Genomic DNA, 23,915 nt, shown 5'->3' on the forward strand with positions numbered 1-23,915 from the left:
CAGCTACATTCGTACCGGATAATCCGCCCGCCCCGGCCGGTTCGCCGCGGCGTATTCGGGTCCTGGCTCTGCTCGAAAAAACCGTGTCTCGTCTCGGCGGCAGCTACGTACCGAATAATCCGCCCGCCCCGGCCGGTTCGCCGCGGCGTATTCGGGTCCTGGCTCTGCTCGCACGCCGTGGGGGAACGCACCACGAAACCGGGGTGTTCACTGGAGGTCCCGAGGCCGGGGAACCGGGCTCGGCGGCGGCCTGCCGGACCGGCCAGAGCAGCGGGCTCCGTCGGAAGACGGCTACTTGCCGACTATCGGTCTCCATTCGTGCCGGTGTTTAGCCTTAGATGCGAATTTACCACCCGCCTTGGGCTGCATTCCCAAAGAGCCCGACTCTGTATCGTCACAAGCCCTGTAGTTTAACTTAGTGTTTACAATAACTTTAGCTTTCCCGCTAGCAGCAGCCTCATATTCGTTCCAAAAATCTTTGTGATGCAGGTTTAAATGGCTGCTGGGTTAGTGGTTTTGAATGAGGACGCTTTCTTTCTGCCTCGTGGAACTTCTACGGTACATATTTCGCAGATGGCGAGAGCGTCGTTTTTTTAGTAACAGCCGCCATAATATTCAACTACTTCTTGTCGTGTAACTCCGCCTCCTCAACCCCTCCTCCCTCAGGGGCTTAGAGAGGGGAGGGGTTGAGGAGGCGGCGTGCTGAATTCTTCGGTTGCGCACATTTGGAGGCCAAATCAAGTATATAATTATCGGATTGCATTATCGGTTGAATTTTTTTATTATCTGGATTATCTGTGTGACGTCATAATTGCCATTATCGGCCGATAATTATCGGTGACCGATATTATCGTGTATCTTTAATATAAAATATACAGAGATTTAAGTCGATATTCAGAGAAACAAATACAAAATTCATTCACTGCTCAATTTTATTTAAAACTCTGCCGAAAGGAATAAACGAGCAATAAAAATGAGTGCACTGTGAACAGAAGCTTAGCAATCTAAAAAAACATCACATTTTATGTTAGTTTTCTTCTCAGTCACTTTGGTACATTTCTCTGCTCAAACTTGAAATAATCAAAACTACTTGTTCAATCCTCACAACATTGTATCACTAGTCCACATCAAAAAAGCGGTTTCTCATTTCCTAGAACACCACAGCACTGAGACCGTGCTTATCAAAGTCCTAAATGATATTCGTCGGAATACCGATGCAGGTAAATCATCTGTTCTGCTACTATTGGATCTCAGCGCCGCATTCGACACGGTTGATCACAACATACTACTCAGCAGATTGGAATAGTGGGTAGGGCTTACTGACACTGTTCGTCAGTGGTTCACATCCTATTTACATGATAGGGATTTCTTTGTGTCAATCGGAAACCATCAGTCAGAACGAACCAAATTCACATGTGGAGTCCCTCAAGGGTCAATTCTTGGACCACTCTTATTTAAAGCTGTGGTGTGAACTAATTTCTTCACATGCCAAATAGGGTCACAAGTAAAGTAATTAAACATTGTCCACCAAATAAAGCATGAAAAAATAATTTATATATTGTATATTTGACAAAATAATCGCGTTTCCGAAGTTCGAGCCTGAAAGGGGACGAACCCGGAAGTGATACGTCACACCGGGAACAGCGTTGGCAGCTCCATACATACGGCCGCCATACAAAGCCCTTCAAACAATGATTCAAACAGCGATATAAGCGATAGACCGAGCGCAAGGCAGGAGATCCAAGTTTTTGAAGAGTTGGAGGAAGAAGAGGAGCTTGGAATTTTATGTTGGATCTAACATGTATTAGCCAGACGCTAATCAGAATGCAAACAGTGTGCCTAGACTACCTGACATGGAATAGATACAAGACTCATCGAGATTACAACATTGGTAAGATATAGGCTGTTATTATTTTTATGATTTGAAGATGCAGGCATTTGCACATAATGTTATGTTTTTGTCTATCTGATGACATTGTTAAAAAAAATAATAATCAGACTTCATGTTCATTTTGGCAGATCCGGCAGCTCTCGTGCATATAAAATAATAATATAAAAACGTTGGGGGGAAAGAAGGAGATGAGTCTTCGATGGCTTTCTCCACTTTGTGGCAAGAATAAGAAAACAAAATAATAGCGGACTGCCGCCACATTCGACCGCGAAGTTTTGCTTCTCGCCGATCTCCTCCTCGCCTCCCACTCCAGCGTCTCTTAAACGGATTGTGCATAGTGTCTTGTTATGAGCTTTTTGTTTACAAATGTATCGAACACACGACGCGCTGACAACCTTGTCTCTTTATTAACAAATGGAGCAGTTCTTATGGAAAAGTTAGAACACAGCTCGGCACAGCTCTCGGCAGGAATTGTCGTCTAATGGCGTGAGGAAATGTAGTTTTTTCACACAAGCGAACAGATTACAAAGCACCACTTCAGTGTTGTCCCGAGACTACATTTCCCATGATTCACTGCGTGACCTGCGCGCTCGCTGATTCGCTGCAAGATTGACTCAATGGCTACGCTAAACCAACACGCTATTTTTCAGCTGTCACCTGTCAGCGGCTCTCATAAAACACAAACTAGAAGCCTATCATGCGATCACCGTGAACGCTGAACTGTCCATAAGCAATGCAATGCTTGAAGCATGGCGGCGCGTCAGGACGCAGCGGCTTACAGCTCTCCCTCGAAGTGCACGTTTTTGTATTTTATGTGTGTTTTAAATGTTTGTTTCGCGTCACCCAAGGACTCACACTTAAGCTACACTCGCACTGATCTGATAGACATCGGTAATCGGCAACAAATGACTATTTCCAACGAATTCCACCACACTTTTAACATTCCGGAGGAGCTAGCGAGAACACCGGGGCCTCCGTGGATTGTTGTCGGGTCTGGCAGGCGTAAGAGGCGCAGACGCGAGAGAAAGCAAAAGCGGGGCTGTAGGGCGGGCCTGCTAGCCAAGCTCAGGAAACAGCCACTGAAGCCTCCGCTACCAAGCCTCTTCCTCTCCAACGCCAGATCCCTTGTAAACAAAATGGATGATTTGGAAGTACAGCTTGCTGGGAACCGCTACATCCGTGAAAGCAGCGCACTCATCATTACGGAGACATGGCTACAACCGCAAATCCCCAACGCCTCGGTACAGCTAGCAGGACGCACGCTACACAGATGGGACAGGAATCGCGACTCCGGGAAAAACCGAGGAGGGGGGCTCTGCATTTACGTGAATGAAGGTTGGTGCAACAACAGTACTGTCTTGGACAAACACTGTTCTCCTGACCTGGAATTCGTGTCCGTGAGATGCAGACCTTTCTTTCTGCCGAGAGAGCTAGCAGCTGTTATTATCACTACAGTGTATATACCACCAGATGCTAGCGTCCAAACCGCCCTCTCTCTGCTAGCAAACACCATAAACAATCATCAGCGTGCCTATCCAAACGGTGCGCACATCATAGCTGGAGACTTTAATAAGGCCAACCTTAAAACCGTGCTGCCCCAATTCTACCAACATGTGAAGTGTGCAACGAGGGGCGAGAACACTCTGGACCATGTTTACTCAAACATAAAACATGCTTACAGAGCGATCCCCCTCCCCCACCTCGGACAGTCTGACCATCTTTCCCTGTTCCTACCCCCCGCATACACCCCAGTCAGCCGGCAATCAAAGCCACAAAGACACTTAATAACCACCTGGCCTGACGATGCACTCCCCCAGCTTCAGGATTGCTTTGAGCGAACACAATGGGACATTTTCCATCATGAGGACCTGGCCACATTCACGGATGCGGTGCTATCCTACATCAAGCACTGCATTGACACAGTCACCGGGGTGAAAAACATTCGGGTGTTCCCAAATGAAAAACCATGGATGACTGGCCAGGTACGCGCACTCCTTCGCACCCGAGACGCAGCCTTCAGATCTGGTGACCGAGCGCAATACAGCAGGGCTCGGGCCGACCTGAGGAAAGGTATCAGTGTTGCCAAAGCAGACCACAGGAGGAGGATGGAGGAGCAGCTCACAAACCCCAGGCAGATGTGGCAGGGCATCCAGGCCATCACAAACTACAGGGGCTCTGCTGTGTCAGCCGGGGACTCAAATGTGGCATTAGCGGAGGAGTTGAACAGCTTTTTCGCCCGCTTTGAAGCCCGGGCGCAGCACACAGCCACACCACCCCCTGGACCACCTCCTCCGCCTCTACTACAGAACACACCAACTACCAGCACACCTCCACAACCCCCACTTCAACTAACAGCAATCACCGGCACTCCTCAGTTCATCTTGAGGGTGACGCCTGAGGAGGTGAGAGGAGTACTCAGGGCCGTCAACCCCAGGAAAGCCACTGGACCGGACGGAGTACCAGCAAAGGTGCCGAAGGCCTGCGCTGATCAACTAGCACAGGTCTTCACAAACATTTTCAACAGGTCACTGGAGCAAGCCATCATCCCAACCTGTTTGAAATCCGCCACCATCATCCCTGTCCCCAAAAAGTCACCTACAACCTGCCTCAACGACTACCGCCCCATAGCACTCACCCCCGTCATAACGAAATGCTTTGAGAAACTGGTTCTTCGTCACATCAAAACCTGTCTCCCCCCCAACCTGGACCCACATCACTTTGCATACAGGCCTAACAGATCGACGGAGGACGCAATAGCCACAGCTCTTCACTCTGCGCTGAGCCATCTGGAGAGGAAAGAGAGTTATGTCAGAATGCTCTTCATCGAGTACAGCTCAGCTTTCAACACCATCTTACCGGACATCCTAATCCCCAAGTTGTTCAGCCTGGGGCTCCCATCATCTATCTGCTCATGGATTAAAGACTTTTTAATCAACCGGCCCCAACAGGTGAAACTGGGCCGCCACCTTTCATCTACCCGCACACTCAGCACTGGCTCACCGCAAGGCTGTGTGCTGAGACCACTCTTGTACTCGCTCTACACATATGACTGCAGCCCCTGCCACCCGGAGAACATCATCGTCAAATTTGCTGACGACACTACAGTGGTGGGGATGATAACAGGGGGAAATGAGGTGGCCTACAGGAATGAGGTCCTGAACCTGGAGAGGTGGTGTGCAACTAACAACTTGGCACTAAACATCTCCAAAACAAAGGAACTCATCCTGGACTTCCGGAGAAACAGCACCACTCCTGCCCCCCTATACATCAAAGGTGAATGCGTTGAGCGAGTGCAGTCATTCAAATTTCTAGGGGTCCATATCTCTGCGGACTTATCCTGGTCAACAAACACGTCAGCCTTGGCCAAGAAGGCCCAACAGCGGCTACACTTTCTAAGAGTGCTCAAAAAGGGACAACTGAGCACAAGCCTGCTGGTGACCTTCTACCGTTCCACCATAGAGAGCCTGCTGACCTACGCTGTGTCAGTGTGGCACTCAAGCTGCACAGTGGCAGATAGGAAAAGACTGCAGAGGGTGACCAACACAGCCCAAAAGATCATCGGCAAATCCCTGCCTTCCCTGGCTGACATCTATGCCTCCAGATGCCTGAACAGAGCAAAACGCATAATAAAGGACACCACACACCCCGGCTTCCATCTGTTCAACCTGCTACCCTCTGGCAGGCGATACAGATCTATATCGGCTAGAACTAATAGACTTAGAGACAGCTTCTTCCCTAAAGCTGTCACAATACTCAACTCCAGTCTGCACTGAGTAACAATATCGTAAACTTTTTTTTTTTTCTTTCTCTCACTGTTAATAACCAATATTTATCACTGAAAGGTATCACACGTCACTTTTACCTATACTACTGCCGCGATCTACAAATGGACTCGTACTGTAAAACTGAAATGTTTTATTGCACTGTTAATAACCAATATTTATTACCGATGCTTCTATCAAATATCACTTTACCCTTACTTTTTGACCCTTTTTATATTGTTTTATCTTGCGATATGTAAATATATACATATGTAGATATATAATTATTTATATATAGACATATTTTTTAAATTTTGCATATTGGAGACTGTATATACTATTCTGTGTGTAAGTATGTGTGCACTCTATAGGGCAGCTTTGAATTTCATAACACTTTGTGTAATGACAATAAAGGCATTCTATTCTATTCTATGAAGGTGGAAATACATAATACAAATACAAATAAATGTGCACAAACTAACCGGCGGTGTGTATCTCTTACAGCAACGTGACCGTGAATTACCGCGATGCCGACCCGTTTATATGCACATCCACACCCGTTTCCCGATTGACAGTGGATTAACCCTTTCGGACATGATCGTAGATGACGCACAATTTAAACACGCTTAACCTAGCGAACGCAACAACAACTATGATTGGGGATTTCCACGAGTTAACTTTCGGCTAACGTCGCTAGCTTATACTGTTCAATTCCACAACAGTAGGCAGCTATGCTTTGACAAAGTCATCAGTCATCTATCCAAAAATCACACTTACTTTTTGGCAAATCCTTGATCATAAGCAGACCGGTTAAGGAAGCAGGCATCTTCGAAGTGTTTGCAGCAGAGAACACTACTCGATGATGGCGTGAAATTCATTCGCTTCGTGCGAATGAAAGATGTCCATTTACGTTCCCTGCTATCCTTTGGCCACTCATACAACTTTTCGTTTGAGCGAGAACAAAACATCGCCACACACCGCTGTGGCATCTTACCGAGAAGCAATGCAACAAACAATACTGTTCTATGGTGGACTTCCCTCGCATGTCTAGGTGTGACGTAATTTCCGAAGATTTCCGAAGATTGCCGAAGAAAAGCATTTTCGTTGTCAAGGGCGTTGCTATGGGTTAAACAAAGAATCTGGAAGGGTTGCGTTAAAAAAAATAATGAAAATATGCTTATAATTGTTTAGCCATTGATATTATTCAAAAACATGGTTGGCCAACCTTACTTCAAAGTTCCCCTTTAACATCTATATGCTTCCCTTAGCTCAGATTATGGAACAGTATGACATCAGACCTATGCAGATGACACACAATTGTACATTTCTGTGTCCCCACATGATTATATTCCCTTAGTCTCCCTGAGTAAATGCATTCATTAAATCAATGAATGGATGTGCCAGAATTTTCTCCATTTAAATGTGGAGAAGACAGAAGTGATCATTTTTGGCCCAAAAAAGGAAAGGTCAAAGATAAGCAGGCACTTTAGCACAATGTCACTTACAGCTACAAATCAAGTCACAAACCTTGGTGTAATTATTGACTCAGACCTAAAATTTGATAGCCATCTAAAGTCCGTCACTAAATCTGCTTATTACATCCTAAAAAATATAGCCAGAATTAAGGGGGTTCTGACTCAACAAGACATGGAAAAACTTACAGAATGCTGCAGCCAGAATCCTCACAAATACAAGGAAACTGGACCACATTACACTGGTTTAAAATCGCTACACTAGCTTCCAGTGAGTCAAAGGATAGACTATAAAATACTACTGCTCGTCTACAAAACACTTAATGGCCTTGGAAAATACATGCTTGATTTGTTAGATTCCTATGAGACATCTAGACCCCTAAGGCCGTCTACAACTGGTCTCCTGCATGTTCCAAGAACAAGAACCAAGCAGGGTGAGTGAGCATTTAGTTATTATGCTCCTCACCTCTGGAACAAGTTACCTGAACGTCTGAAGTATGCTCAAACTGTTAGCTCCTTTAAATCAGGGCTAAAAACGCTTTTGTTTAGCACTGCATATCCATAACTGTCTATATATTTCAGTCAACTTGCTTTCTATTCCTCTTGTGCTTATCTCCATTGCTGCTTTAAAGAGCATACGAAATGAGAAAAAAACGTGTTAAATAGCATTGTTATGTGAATTAGAATCATATTTTGAGACGATTCGAATATATACAACAATGTAGCAAAGCGCAGATGACAAGAAATTAGTCTTTTAATCTGCCGGTTAGCCACGCCTACCATTATAGGGCTCTAGCGTCCCCAACAGGTGGATGACGTCAGCGGGAGAATGGGCTCATCGGTTTTACTATTTAGCCCATTGAGGGGGGATTATTCAGAATGAGGAAAACGCGACGTAGAGAGCCGCAAAATATCATTGTTTCAGTCTTTCTACTCCAATATTTTTACAGGATATTCTTTTTATCCAAGTATTTTTCCCCAATAGCTAAATAAATGGCTTGAGAAGGACCAGTCAGCCCGTCGAGGGGGAATTATTCAGAACGAGGAAAACGCGACGAAGAGAGCCGCAAAATGTCATTGTTTCAGTCTTTCTACTCCAGTATTTTTACAGGATATTCTTTTTATCCACATATTTTTCCCCAATTGCTAAATAAATGGCATGGTCATGACAAATAACAGTCTTGTGCTAAATGGAATATGAAATAATAAAAATGCACTTATTCAGGACGACATGGCAAAATTACTCCATAATGGTCAAAACTGTCGACCTCACCTTTACTGTCGCACCTCCCGAACGATATTTTATGACACCTAAATCGGGCTTATGTCCTTTCCCTTCCCCGGCTTCGGAGAATGTACCAAAGAAGAGGCGTGACCCGAACCGAGTGATGTTTCAGAGCGGAATCTTCGAAGTGGAAAATCACACATAACTAGCCCGGATTATTTGACATGATGACTGGGTTGTCGATTGTCTTCGCTGATCGGCAAGCCGCCCGGCGGAGAGCAATTTACAGTTCGTACTCCGGAGGAGGTCGGCTGCAGTTGCTGTGCAGCTAACGTGCAGCTAATGTGCATGAGGAGAGCTATTTACATGCCTATCAATTATCAAACGTAAGTAGTCCTTTATTTAAAGAAAGTTTGTAGTGTTTACTTTGTAATCGCTGTATTCGCGGCTATTATACACACAAAGTTGCAATTTCTGATCGGGTGGAAAATTTGACAGAACATCGGTCACACTAAGAGTGCAAAAGCCATGCTCGCTCGGCGGGGGTATGTGCGACAAGGAGCATGTCAGCCACAAAATGCAAGCCACCTCCGTATTAAAACGATCCCAGTATTTGACATAATACAAAACAAGATGTTTACTCACTTCCTTGTAAGTCCTATGGTCCCACAGTAGTAGGGCTTGTTTTGGCCAATATCCACGGTGAATGGGAACCTTTTGAAACTCCAAAAAGGCGCAAACGCCTCTCCCTCATACAACAAGATTTTTCTGCAGCCGTTTGGCTGGCGTGATGCGAAAAATAAACGTATTAATCTGCAAAATCAGCCGAATCCTTAGTTCTTCTCATACAACAGTATGTACCGTATATACTAGTAGTATAGTAGTGTATACTGTAGTATCCATCCATCCATCCATCCATCCATCCATCCATCCATCCATCCATCCATCCATCCATCCATCCATCCATCCATCCATCCATCCATCCATCCATCCATCCATCCATCCATCCATCCCACCAAATCCGTCCGTCCGTCCGTCCGTCCATCCATCGCTTAATCCAGGGCAGCAGCACAAGACAGAAGTAATTTATTGTTTTGCTTACCTGATTCTGACTGGTTAGAGGTCTGGCGCAGTGCATAAAATCCATGGCACTCAGCTACGACACTACTCGGCAATTGTATTCCATGAAGTTGGAGCTGTTTAATCTAGTGCTGTCAAATTTATCTCGTTAACGGGCACAAATTAATTTTTTAAATTAATCACATTAAAATATTTGACACATTTAATGCATGCGCGGAATGTCCCGCCCATGCATTGCTTCAAACAGATTACAATGGAGCTGTTTTTTGCCCATTGAGAGCTAAGAGGCAGAGAAATGCAAGTGGACACAGGCATTTATTGGCATGAACTTTGGCAACTCTTTCACAACAAACATAATTATTGAGGTGAGCGACGTGGGGTAGAATGATAGGAGGTGATCTTTTCCTTAACACGCTTTAAGGAACACAACACAGAACATACACCATTTGCATCCACCACTGACAGTCATGGTTGCCCAACTTCCTATCATGCATTTGGGCGGAACAGTTAAGTTGCTACAGTATCATTTAGTGAAAGCACAGCAAAAATATTCCTGTCTCTCAAAAAAAAATAATGTTCACAAAAAGAAAAGCACAAATTTCATTAAAACGAAAACATTAAGAGGGGTTTTAATATAAAATTACTATAAGTTGTACTCACTTTTATCTTTTAAGAACTACAAGTCTTTCTATCCATAGATCCCTTTAACAGAAAGAATGTTAATACTGTTAATGTCATCTTGTGGATTTATTGTTAACAAATAAACAAATACAGTACTTATGTACAGTATGTTTAATGTAAATATCCGTCTTGTGTCTTATCTTTCCATTTCAACAATAATTTACAGAAAAATATGGCATATTTTAGAGATGGGTTGAATATCGATTGATTACGATTAATTAATTTTTAAGCTATGATTAACCCGATTTAAAATTGTAATCGTTTGACAGCCCTAGTTTAATCATATTGGTCGTGCAGCCACCTTTGCATGATATAGCTGTGTTGCGAAGGTTGCACTGAGCTGACTGGTCATTTTCATCTGTGAAGTTGAGCCAAACTGTCGAGCGCTGGCGCTCAGTGACTACGATTGAAATCAAGTTGCAATGCACAAACACACACTTCATGTAGCTTCTTCTTCGTGGTGTTCGGCAGCTATTTTTTCCAGATTGGCGGTTAGGGCATCGAAACTTGGAATCGAAATTAAAAAATTCGAACGGTTCCGGGAGATCTGGAGTGTTAGTCCCAGATCCCATTGATGTGCGATGCCCAACCCTACTTATTTCTAAGCATTTTCATTACTTATTTTCGGAATCTGTTTTGAATTGGTAACCATGGGTGCTGCCTTCGCAGCAAATGGTGTGCTCACCTATTTTCCCATCGTGGGCCTTACAACGCAGAATGTCTTGTCAATTTTTCAGACACACTCTACCGGACCTCATTCCTGAACACTAGAGGGATCAGATTAGGGATAACCTGTCAGAATTTGTAACAGTTTGGGACAATGTGAGTTTCCACCACTCCCAACATATTCAGGCAATGGTTTGCAACCCACAACAGAATGGTAATGGAGTTTCTCCCACCATACTCCCCATTCCCCAATCACTTAGAAGAATTTTTCTCCACATGGAGATGGCAAGTGTTTGATTGCCAGCCTCACACTCAGATGACTCTTCTGGATGTATTGAATGCAGCATGCAGTGACATCACGGCAGAGGCTGGATAAGGCATTCAAAAAGATTCTTTCCACGCTGTATAGCAAGAGAGGACTGCCACCCTCCCCAAAGTTGATTAGTGCCGGTGGAAGCAATACAGACCCCATCAACATATAAAAGAGGGGTCCTTCAACTAGTTGTCAGTCATATTATCACAAATGTTCTGAAAATATTTTTTGAAGGTTGAAAACTTAGTGTTGCTCTAATGCAACTGTGCGTGTTATTCTCTATCATAAAATATTTTGCCTGTTCCTGTTAGATTTTTCCAGTTTTTCGATCAGCTGAGGAGACTAAGGATGTGGAAGATGCAGCTGCTGGATGAGCATCATCTCTTTATTAAATACACGAGTGAAGACGTGGTTACACTGAGGGTCACAGACCCCTCACAGGTACACACATATACACACACACACACACGCGCGCGGTTCTTTTTGTTGGGTTTTTCCTATTGCCTCATGTCTTTTGTTGTCTGTGCTGTATAAAAAGGATTCCTTTTTTTCCTCATCTCCAAGGACCATTTCTTCTACAGACTTGGTTCAGTCCCGTGGCTCATTCAGGGTAGCAACAGAAGAATTCAATTACACTCTATTTATGTACATTTTTTTCATATTTTTTAACAAACATACAGAATAATGTTTAAGGATCGGTATATTGCAACATCTTGGCATTTTCTGTTTTTTTCACTCCTGAATATTACAGGAAGTATTTCTTGCCCTTCTCTCCTGAATTCCTCAAAATTCTTCCCTTTCTCTGGCAGCCATCTTTTTTCGTCGTGTACAACATGGTGTCAACAGAGGTGCTGGCCGTCTTTGAGAACACCTCCGATCAGCTGCTGGAGCTGTTTGAGAATTTCTGTGACCTGTTCAGAAACGCCACGCTGCACAGTCAGGCTGTCCAGTTTCCCTGTTCTGCTTCCTCCAATAACTACGCTCGGCAAGTCCAAAGAAGGTACAATGAAGGAAACCACTGAACATAACATATTTCTCTGAAATATTACGATCAGATCTTGAAAATGGGTGAGAAGATTGAGGAAGGCATTTTCGCTAACTGACTACCTTGTGCCACACTTTGCTTCATTAATGAGGGGAAGGAGTGAAACTTACATATGAAATGGATTAGCATTCCATATACAGTGGTACCTCTACATACGAAGTTAATTCGTTCCAGGACCTTGTTTGTAAGTCAAAATGGTCGTATCTCGAGCAGGATTTTCCCTTAAGAATACATTATAATTCCATTAATTCGTTCCACAGCCTAAAACCTACACTAAATTCTCAATAAATATTGATGTTACTATTGCAAATATCAATTACAAAAAGCAAAACAAATACATTATGAATAAAAATCGGAATAATAATATAGCAATAGCGATAATAATACCTGTAATAATGTTACAAACCAGGTTCTAATGTGGCAAATGTGTTTGTGGTGTACCTGAACGCAACGTGTGGCTGACTTGATAGTGAGCCTTTTTCGTTTCAGTTTCACTTTGTTTACTTGTTGCAGGGGACACTAGGCACAAGTTGACGGAATAAATTATTAGAAACCTGACGAAGCTGGCGATTTCTTTGGCGGAGTTACCACAATAATAATTGCCACCTTAACTTATAAAATCTGGCGAACGGAGGAGGACCGTCATGGACCATCTACGTCTGTATTGTTGAGCTAGCCATATAACGGATGCGCAACCCACGATCATATTTTTCTATCATATCTATCCTCATGTCAATGGTAACGGTAAGCATCACCTTTTTCCCCTTTTTTTAACCACCTGCACTAACATTGTTAGAACCTATGTTGATTTCTCTCACAAGTAAATCTGCCATGCGTCCGTCTTGCGGGAAAACAAAGAAACTGCGATGCTGTCAAACTGTAGATCGTCGTATTTAGAGCATGTTGTCAGATGTAGAAACAAATGGCGAGTCAAATTTTACGTCGGATGTCGAAAAGATCGTGTCTCAAAGCGATCGTATGTCGAGGTACCACTGTATTCACTTTTTGGTAATTGTTTTGCGGCCACTAGATTGCCTCTTAAAGCTATCCGTTCATTGTGATTGAGTTCAGTCAGATAACAATCTGTTCAGTGTAAGATAACATTTGGCTCATATTGAAGCTGTTCCAAAATTAAAAGGTATTAAGATGTGAAAAATGAAAGACTTAGAGACCTGATATAATTTAGTGATTCTCTTCTCCAGAAAATGAATGAATCTGCAGTGGAATGAAAAAGTATCTGAACCTTTTGGAATTTCTCACATTTCTGCATAAAGTCACCATCAAATGTGATCTGATCTTCGTCAAAATCACACAGATGAAAATACAGTGTCTGCTGGTTTTCATATTTTAATGAGGAAAGCATGCAAACAAGGACAGAAGGGGGAAAAATTAGTAAGTGAACCATCCCATTTAAATATTTTGTGGCCCCCCTTTGGCAGCAATAACTTCAACCAGACACTTTCTGTAGCTGCAGATCAGTCTGGTACATTGATCAGGACTAATCTTGGTCCACTCATCTCTACTAAACTGCTGTAGTTCAGTCAGATTCCTGGGATGTCTGGCATGAATTGCTGTCTTTAGGTCATGCCATAGCATCCCAATAAGGTTCACGTCTGGACTTTGACTTGGCCACTCCAGAACGTGTATTTTGTTCTTCTGAAACCATTCTGACGTTGATTTACTTCTGTGTTTTAGGTCATTGTCTTGTTGCAGCATCCATCCTTTTTTTAGCTTCAACTGTCTGACAGACAGTATCAGGTATTCCTGCAAAACATCCTGATAAACTTTTGAATTCATTCTTCCATTAAGGATTGCAAGTTGTCCAGGCCCTGAGGTAGCAAACCAGTCCCAAATCGTAATGCTCCATCCTTCATGCTTCATGGTGGGGATGAGGTGTTGCTGTTGGTGAGCTGTTCCATTTTTCCTCCACACACGACATTGTGTGTTATCCCCAAACAATTCAACTTTGGTTTCATCAGTACACAAAATATTTTGCTAAAACTTCTGTGGTGTGTCCAAGTGCCTTTTTTGGAACATTAAACGAGCAACAATGGTTTTTTTTTTTAGACAGCAGTGCCTTCCTCCCTTGAGTCCTCCCATGAGCACCATTCTTGGCCATTGTTTTACATACTGTATCGTTGATGTGTGCACAGAGATATTGGAATGTGCCAGTATTTTCTGTAAGTCTTTAGCAGACACTCTAAGGTTCTTTTTTTTTTAATCTCCCTGAGTATTCTGCGCTGAACTCTTGGTGCCAAAATCTCTCCATTTGTAGACAACTTCTCTGACTGCCGATTGATGAACATTCAGACTTTTAGAGATGGTTTTGTATCCTTTCCCAGCTTTATACAAATCAGCAATCCCTGATCACAGGTCTTCAGACAGCTCTTTTGACCGAGCCATGATGCACATCAGACAATGTTTCTCATCAAGACATTTTTAACAGGTGTGTGTTTTATAGTGGGTAGGGCAGCTCTAAACCACTCATCAGTGATTGGGCACACACCTGACTTAAAATGTTTGGTTAAAATTTGTTTCAATTGCTCTTTAAGTCTCCTTAGGCAGAGGGTTCACTTACTTATTTTCCCCCCTTCTGTCATTGTTTGCATGCCGTCCTCATTAAAATGTGTTAACCTACGAATGTTTGGATGGTTCTAATTAAAGCAGACACTATTTTCATCTGTGTGATTTTGACAAAGATCAGATCACATTTGATGGTGATTTTATGCAGAAATGTGAGAAATTCCAAAAGGTTTCATACCCCTGTATTTCCTTAAATCTTGTGATTTCCCTTTTGTTAAGGTTTAATATACTACAATATAATTAATTGAATAATTGATTAATTGATTGATTAAAGTGAGAAAAATCAAGATCGGCATGACAGGCTTTTCAAAAATCAGTGGTCGATGCACTCATAGTAAAAAGTATGGTTAAGACATGGATGACAAAGTTTGGTGTAGATTAACTCTTTTTTACGAAGTTCTAACATCTGCCAGTGGAGTGTCAGTGTTGATAGGCATCTGTCTCTGACTCAGATTCAAAGACACCATTGTGAATGCCAAATATGGTGGTCATACAGAGGCGGTGCGCCGGCTGCTGGGTCAGCTGCCCATTAGCGCGCAGTCATACAGTAGCAGCCCTTACCTAGACCTGTCACTCTTCAGCTACGATGACAAGTGGGTTTCTGTGATGGAGAGACCTAAGACCTGTGGAGACCACCCAATCAGGTATCACTCACATCAGGGATTACTGCTAACTTGACTTACGAGTTGATTCAAATACGTCTTTTGAATTACTAACCCGTCATTCGCATTAGCTTCAGACACTCACTTACTGAATGGCAGCAAACTGCAACACAAGTTTTTGTTTACTTTTAAGTGAGTCATGGCATTTGTCGTTACATTTTTCTTAGCTGAAAAGTGTTTTATTTCAGTTCTTTTCAATACAGTGGTACGTCGACATTAAAATTTAATCCGTTCCTGGACCTGGTTTGTAAATTAAAATGGTCGTATGTCGATCAGGATTTTCCCATAAGAATACATTGTAATTCGATGAACTGATCCACAACCCAAAAACCTGCGCTAAATCCTTCATAAATACAGCAGGTACAATTACAAATAACATTTACAGGGTTTATGTGGCTCATTACATAGCATTAAACGACAATATTAAAACATAATTTATCAGAATCGGGTAGCTGATAATATTGGCTGAAGCACTTTAAAAGGATATCAGATAATATGACCATTGGTTTTGGGCCAAAATTCATGTTGCCTTCAAAGTGAATGTAGCAGTTGTCTGTCTATTTATTAGGGCTGTCAAACGATTAAAATTTTTAATCGAGTTAATTACAGCTTAAAAATTAATTAATCGTAACTAATCGCAATTAATCGCAATTCAAACCATCTATAAAATATGCCATATTTTTCTGTAAATTATATATATATTCGGTTAAATAAATTGTTGGAATGGAAAGATAAGACACAAGATGGATATATATATACAGTACATTCAACATACGGACTGTAGTGGGCATTTCACTCTACTGTCATTTAAATCTGTCTATGCTGTCCTCACTCCGAAGCGTCTACTTTTTCCAAAGCTAGACAGCTAGTGAACGACGCCTTAATAATTAGACTTCTTCCTTTGTCATCTGATTTATTAATAAAATGGCCTCAAACCATTGTCCTCTTTAGACCGTCGTAAAACTACAAAAAAAAAGTACACAAGCATTGCATTAGAGACAACGTTAGCTTAGCACGCTATACAGGTTCACTAAACATAAACAAAAAGCGTCTCATACAAAAAATAGAACATTTCGCTTACTAACATAATATGTACATTCTTTACAACAACCATACTTACGGACAAATCTTGTCCAAGGATCATATAAGCACAACATTATCAGCCCGAGATGTCGTGCAGCCATAATGAACTGGCAAGAAAACAATAAACCATGTCGCAAAGCGACCACAAGAGTTCGCTGTTGGACAGCACAAAAAGCCTCGCTGTAAAACTGACCAAGAGGCAGAATACTTTCTGAGCGGAACATGTGCGTTAATTGCGTCAAATATTTTAACGTGATTAATTTAAAAAATTAATTACCGCGCGTTAACGTGATAATTTTGACAGCCCTACTATTTATAGAGCCTACCCACGTACCACGTGCTCGCTGTATGGTTCCGCCCACTTGTCCGTCAAAACATAGTGTTAACCTGTTACGGCTACGTACATTTCTCCTATTTACGGCGTGTTTTTCTGCTCCTTAACATTAATAATCAAAATGGTGAAGGCGTGTGTGGCTGTTGGTTGCACTAACAGAGAAGATGGAAGGAGAGACTTGAAGTTTTACCGTATTCCGAGGGATCCAAAGAGGAGAGCGAAATGGACGGCTGCAATTCGACGTGAAAACTGGACACCAAAAAATCACCACAGACTATGTAGTAGTCATTTTATATCCGGTAAAATGCATTTAATATATATTTAGAGGGTTTTGGCCTGACAACCACAATTAAGATCATTGCTAGGCTAATCGCCGACAACATACACGTATGTACGTCGTGAGACTGCTATCGCTAAACCATATAAACATTAAAAGCCTTAACTCCATTGACAAACGACATGAAATACATTAGACTTGACAGTGGATGTTAGCAATAACAAAAGATTTTGAATTGAAAATTTCGTAACTCACCTTTCCAAGCACAAGATAGATTCCTGCCGAACGAGGACCTGCTTCACCCAACCAGCAACGAAGTATTTATATGCTTCCAAGCTCTTGAAGTTTTTCATATTTTCGTGAGAATAGGCTGATTTAGTGTGGACAAGTTGTAATTGTAATTGTAAATATCTGCGTAGCAGATGTCGGGCAGACAGGGCGAAGACAGTGGGTCGAAAAACATCGATTTGGGCATCAAATATGGATCTGGCAACTGTATAGAACGAAGCTTTTCCTCATAACGCCTTTTATGCAACAGATCCAGTGAGTTTGCGGCATCAGAAAGCACCGGGTCTTCCATGAAATGCATTTTAAATTCCGCCATCAATTGAAAACAATGCTAATACAGAGTCAAAATGACGGACAAGTGGGCGGAACCATACAGCGAGCACGTGGTACGTGGGTAGGCTCTATACAAGGGCTGGTCACAGCTTAGCACAGCAGTTATGCTTATTTACCATTAGACGTCTCTAAACTCAAATGCTTGGGATTTGTTATATGAGCAAAACTTTTGCATTCATGGTGCAAAAAAATGAAATGAACAATAAATGATATAGATAAATAATAAATAAATAAATAAATATAGTGGTGCAATATAGGCAGTTTTTCCATAACTTCAGTTGAAGCTGTTCTCTTATTTTTCACAAAATGTTTATTGGAAAACCTTTAAGTTGTTACCTTTATCATTGTTAAAGTATCCAGTGGGGCATCACAATACAGTTAGCCATAATATGTTAAGACCACGACCGCATAGATCAATGTGTGTTTGACATCAGTATTAGATTCTTGGAGTTGGACAATATCAGTTATCGGTTAAAAAGTCATTATCGGACAACTCTACTTACAATTTTGTGTGTGAAACGATCTGCAGTTGGGCATGGGCATTAAAATAGTTTAAGTGGCATTAAAAGTGCCATTAAAAAGCGTTGAATGAGATTTGCTGCTACCTGTAGAAACCCTGAATTACACATAGCAAAACAAATTATAAATACAAATTGGAACAATGTAATTGTAATGTAACAAATCGTGTTGTAATGTGGCGTTTGTGTTTGGCATGCTGTTCTTGAATGCACCGTGTGATGGATTAGAGAGTGTGAGAGGTGCTGAAGAGTGGGAAGTAACTACATTTTTTCATGTTCTGTTGTTATTGACGTCGGCTGCAGCGGACAGTACCTGTGCTGTGTTGCACAAGTTCTGAAATAAATGATTAAAAACCTGACGAAGCTGCCTACTTCCTTGCCGATGTTATAATAATAATAATCGTCACCTTTACTTATTAAGAGTGGCGAACGGAGGTTAAAGGAGGACCATTGAGACCGTAGACATATTCCGGCCGTATTGTCGAGCCAGTTCACTGAAACGCACCCCAGACTGGTGTTTTTCTATCGTTTCCATCTTAATTTCAATGGTGTCACCTACAGTGCCTTGCAAAAGTATTCGGCCCCCTTGAATCTTGCAACCTTTCGCCACATTTCAGGCTTCAAACATAAAGATATGAAATTTAATTTTTTTGTCAAGAATCAACAACAAGTGGGACACAATCGTGAAGTGGAACAACATTTATTGGATAATTTAAACTTTTTTAACAAATAAAAAACTGAAAAGTGGGGCGTGCAATATTATTCGGCCCCTTTACTTTCAGTGCAGCAAACTCACTCTAGAAGTTCAGTGAGGATCTCTGAATGATCCAATGTTGTCCTAAATGACCAATGATGATAAATAGAATCCACCTGTGTGTAATCAAGTCTCCGTATAAATGCACCTGCTCTGTGATAGTCTCAGGGTTCTGTTTAAAGTGCAGAGAGCATTATGAAAACCAAGGAACACACCATGCAGGTCCGAGATACTGTTGTGGAGAAGTTTAAAGCAAGATTTGGATACAAAAAGATTTCCCAAGCTTTAAACATCTCAAGGAGCACTGTGCAAGCCATCATATTGAAATGGAAGGAGCATCAGACCACTGCAAATCTACCAAGACCCGGCCGTCCTTCCAAACTTTCTTCTCAAACAAGGAGAAAACTGATCAGAGATGCAGCCAAGAGGCCCATGATCACTCTGGATGAACTGTAGAGATCTACAGCTGAGGTGGGAGAGTCTGTCCATAGGACAACAATCAGTCGTACACTGCACAAATCTGGCCTTTATGGAAGAGTGGCAAGAAGAAAGCCAATTCTCAAAGATATCCATAAAAAGTCTCGTTTAAAGTTTGCCACAAGCCACCTGGGAGACACACCAAACATATGGAAGAAGGTGCTCTGATCAGATTAAACCAAAATTGAACTTTTTGGCCACAATGCAAAACGATATGTTTGGCGTAAAAGCAACACAGCTCATCACCCTGAACACACCATCCGCACTGTCAAACATGGTGGTGGCAGCATCATGGTTTGGGCCTGCTTTTCTTCAGCAGGGACAGGGAAGATGGTTAAAATTGACGGGAAGATGGATGCAGCCAAATACAGGAACATTCTGGAAGAAAACCTGTTGGTATCTGAACAAGACCTGAGACTGGGACGGAGATTTATCTTCCAACAGGAAAATGATCCAAAACATAAGGCCAAATCTACAATGGAATGGTTCAAAAATAAACGTATCCAGGTGTTAGAATGGCCAAGTCAAAGTCCAGACCTGAATCCAATCGAGAATCTGTGGAAAGAGCTGAAGACTGCTGTTCACAAACACTCTCCATCCAACCTCACTGAGCTCGAGCTGTTTTGCAAGGAAGAATGGGCAAGAATGTCAGTCTCTCGATGTGCAAAACTGATAGAAACATACCCCAAGCGACTTGCAGCTGTAACTGGAGCAAAAGGTGGCGCTACAAAGTATTAACGCAAGGGGGCCGAATAATATTGCACGCCCCACTTTTCAGTTTTTTATTTGTTAAAAAAGTTTAAATTATCCAATAAATGTTGTTCCACTTCACGATTGTGTCCCACTTGTTGTTGATTCTTGACCAAAAAATTAAAATTTTATATCTTTATGTTTGAAGCCTGAAATGTGGCAAAAGGTTGCAAGGTTCAAGGGGGCCGAATACTTTTGCAAGGCACTGTATTTTCACCACCTGCACTAACCTTCTTGGGACCCATGTTGATTTCTCTCACAAGAAAATCCAGCATACTGCCGTCCTGCAGAATAACAATAAAATTGCAACGCTGTTGTAAATCATCGTATTTCAAGCATGTCTTCATATGTCGAGACAAATGACGAGTCAAATTTTACGTCCGATGTTGAAATGTTCGGAAGTCGATGCGTTTGTACGGTGAGGTACCACTGTACTGGAATTTGATTAGCGATACGTTCAAATAGAGTTAAAAGCATGGTCACAGAATAGATTAAACTCGTAAGTCTAGGTACTACTGTTCTTTAACCGGATTTCCCCGAGAATATTCGCAAAGCCTGGTGCTAGGAACCCCCCCCCCCCCCCCACACACACACACACACACACACACTTATGATAAAAGAGTGAAAATGTTAAGTGGACAGGGTTTTTAAAATGTTGACTATTATGTGTAATTATAAGCCACTTATCAACAATACTTTAAATGTACAGGCTTACAAAAAGGCAATTTTGCAATATTGCTTTTACAAACAATAAGAGAAAAATTCATAGCAACGGCAAAGCTAGGATAGAGTTGCACGTTCACATATTGACCAAAGTATGCCGCCGTTGTGCTATCAACCTTACACCAGTCACAGTTCAAAAGTGTATACCGTTTATACTTCGTTTTGTGGCACTGTTTTAGCCCTGGGGGGAAGGTTGTTTTGTCTGTCGGCACATGGGGCTTTTAAAGCACTGGGGGAAACCCTGTTAATAGTAATATATAGATGAGAAATATTGCAAATAATACAAAAAATGTTTGTGATCTACATCACCAAAATGCCTTTTCCCAACACATTTCAGGTTCTATGCACGTGACTCTGGCTTACTGAAGTTCAAGATCCAGGCAGGCCTTCTAGGTCGACCAGTCAACCACGCTGTGCGGCGACTTGTGGCGTTCACTTTCCATCCTTTCGAACCCTTTGCCATTTCTGTCCAGCGCACAAACGCAGAGTATGTGGTCAACTTTCACATGCGGCATGTTTTTGCATGAAGAAACTTGTTTGTGTATACTGGAGACTCGAAACATCGTTTAGAGGTACAAAAAAAGTGGTGTACTTTTTGTGATGAGGACAACCATCAGTTTTTAATACAACCTTTTCCACCACTGCGTTAGGATGGAAATCGACCTTTTTCTGTGCAATTTCAACTCACCTTTTCCTCCTCTTCCCCTTTCAAGCACATAAAGAGGGAGAAGTTACTCTAAGTGCAGATGGAGTTGTGACGAGAGTACTTAGGCGCACTAGATAGCCGGGCTCCCGAGGAGGATACCAGAGGTTGTTTTCACAATTGTTCATCCCATTCTACTCTTTTCTAATTTGGGCAAAATACGTTTTAAACTTTCATTTTTACTTGATCTGTTTTATGTTAAAAATTTGTACATATTTTATCATAATAAAATGAACACGTTTTCACATTGTGTTTGTCTTTTGCTCATTCAAACCAAATACTAAGTAGTAAGTAAAGTAGATAAGGATGACCTGTTCATCTAACTGGCGACCTTTGAACTAATCGCTTCTCATTTTAAAATCTGCTGGCAACAATTGTGTAGAGAAAGCTTTCGTAAAAAATAACGTCTCTTGGTATGAAACCACTTATTTTTTCTGTATCTCATTCAATTGTTGTTGATTGTGTAAACTGAGGGAAGCAGGTACCTGTTTATTTTTCTTTTAGTTTGTTTTTTTGCCTTGATTGGTTTGTGTTTTTGCCTTGATGATTGTAGACTTCTGATAATGTTCTGTGTGAGCACCCGTTATTCCCCTTGCAGTCTGTTGTACAGAATTTTAATTAGATTTTTTTTTTTCTAATTAGATGCATATATTTTCTACAGCAGCAGTATTGACGTACAACGTGAGACAAAAAGGTCAGAAAACACAGGAAATAAAGTGTGGTATGTCAAATTAAAAGTCCTTACTACACAATTTAACCTGAAAATCATGGGGTTTCTTTGCCATACTTTCATGCAGTTCTGCATGATTTTTTCCCAGTGTCACAGACAATTTGATTTCATAAAACTTTGCCATGTTTGTAGTAGTGTTGCACTGATACCATTTTTTGACCCCGATACCGATACCTGGCTGTGCAGTATCGGCCGATACCGATATCATTCAGATACCACCCCGTTTATATATATATATTTTTTCCCCCAAAGAGCTACATAATTGGATGTGAAATCATTGCTATCAAGGCTTTGTCAGGCTGTTGCTTACCTTTGCAAAATAGGAAAAAGTACACTAAACCCTAATAGACAATAGTTGAATAAACCTTTGGCTCTCAAAAGCCAAAATAGTGCTACATTTGTGAAATTAATAAAACATGTATAATACTAGCCCAACAGTAAGAAAGTAAAAATAAATTCATAATAATAAACTCTGAATGAACTGAATAAACTTTTTTAAACCTCTCAAAGTCCAAACAGTGCAACTTTCATGAAATTATTGTCACATTCTGCTGCTGGTTAGGTTGTTTTGTTGCTGGGCTGGTAGTGGGGGCGTTCCTGACGTCGCACCTGATCCAATGCAGGCTCATCAACGCAGCATTTAAGCACTGGTGATCTCAGAGAAGGCTGCCGAGATATTTTGCCCTGCTGATCGCCATTTGGCATCTCGCACTATAGTCTCGCTACATTTGCTTGTTACGCCCCTGCATTGGTTTTTTTCTGTTCGTGTGCTGCTCTCGTTTGTAACCTCTACCCTGTGCAGGTATTTGAGTGTTTTTATTTTGGCTTTTTGGCTCGCTGCCTACCGTCTTAAGTAACCTTCGAGTTTGTAGCATTGAGCTCCGTCGACCTGCTGTCACGGACTCCGTTTGTTATCTCTACTATTACGCGATTGCGTGTTATTTTTTGTTTGCAATCATTAAATCATTGTACGTTTCCCCCGCTTGTTGTCTTCTTCGAGGTTCAACCTTGTTTCCGCATTTGCGGACGCTAACAATTATAAGTAATAATAATTGACCACAGCATACCGTCTCTCTATTAGCCTCCTTTTTTTCGGGAGGGGGGAGTCCCTTATTTCAGTTTCTGAAAGGTGGCAACCCTACTTTGGAAACAGTTCCCAAATTACTGCGGCATTTCTTTCAGTAAAAGACAATAAAAGTAAAGTAGACGTAGTGAACTAACCAGAGATTGTTGCTCCGGTCCAGCGCCCTTCCTCTGGAGAGCAGTCCTGCTCTTCCAGGCTCAAACTCGTCGTGTTCGTTCATGTTTCGTCTTCAAATATTTTATCAGGTTCGAGGTATTGAAACTGGCCGATTTAACTCCACATCTCGAAACTTTCAGGCCGCAAATCTTGCTTGCAGCCATTGATTTTAATCGACGGGATTTCTATTTTGGAAATATTTCCCGACTGCCGCCATTTTTCCTGGTTTGCTTTTCCTCCATCTGAAAAAGCGCCCTTGTCATTGGTCAGAGTAGCTATTGGCCCGCTCTCATTGGTCTGGAGCAGGCCAATAGCGATAGCTGCTT

The 23,915-nt window shown here is 41.9% G+C and overlaps 1 protein-coding gene across 1 annotated transcript in view; it reads left to right on the top strand.

Moving 5' to 3' along the window:
* The window catches only part of det1 (DET1 partner of COP1 E3 ubiquitin ligase), a 39,432-nt gene extending 15,779 nt beyond the window's left edge, over nt 1–23,653 (top strand). The window contains exons 6-9 of the mRNA XM_057837263.1: nt 11,401–11,530; nt 11,899–12,089; nt 15,170–15,361; nt 21,254–23,653. Coding sequence (XP_057693246.1) covers nt 11,401–11,530; nt 11,899–12,089; nt 15,170–15,361; nt 21,254–21,443 — 703 coding nt within the window. The 3' untranslated portion in view covers nt 21,444–23,653. The remainder of the gene's footprint in view (nt 1–11,400; nt 11,531–11,898; nt 12,090–15,169; nt 15,362–21,253) is intronic.
* The last annotated feature ends 262 nt before the right edge of the window (nt 23,654–23,915 follow it).

This window comes from Corythoichthys intestinalis, chromosome 5 (genome assembly GCF_030265065.1).
Source record: "Corythoichthys intestinalis isolate RoL2023-P3 chromosome 5, ASM3026506v1, whole genome shotgun sequence".
NCBI classification, from domain to species: domain Eukaryota; kingdom Metazoa; phylum Chordata; class Actinopteri; order Syngnathiformes; family Syngnathidae; genus Corythoichthys; species Corythoichthys intestinalis.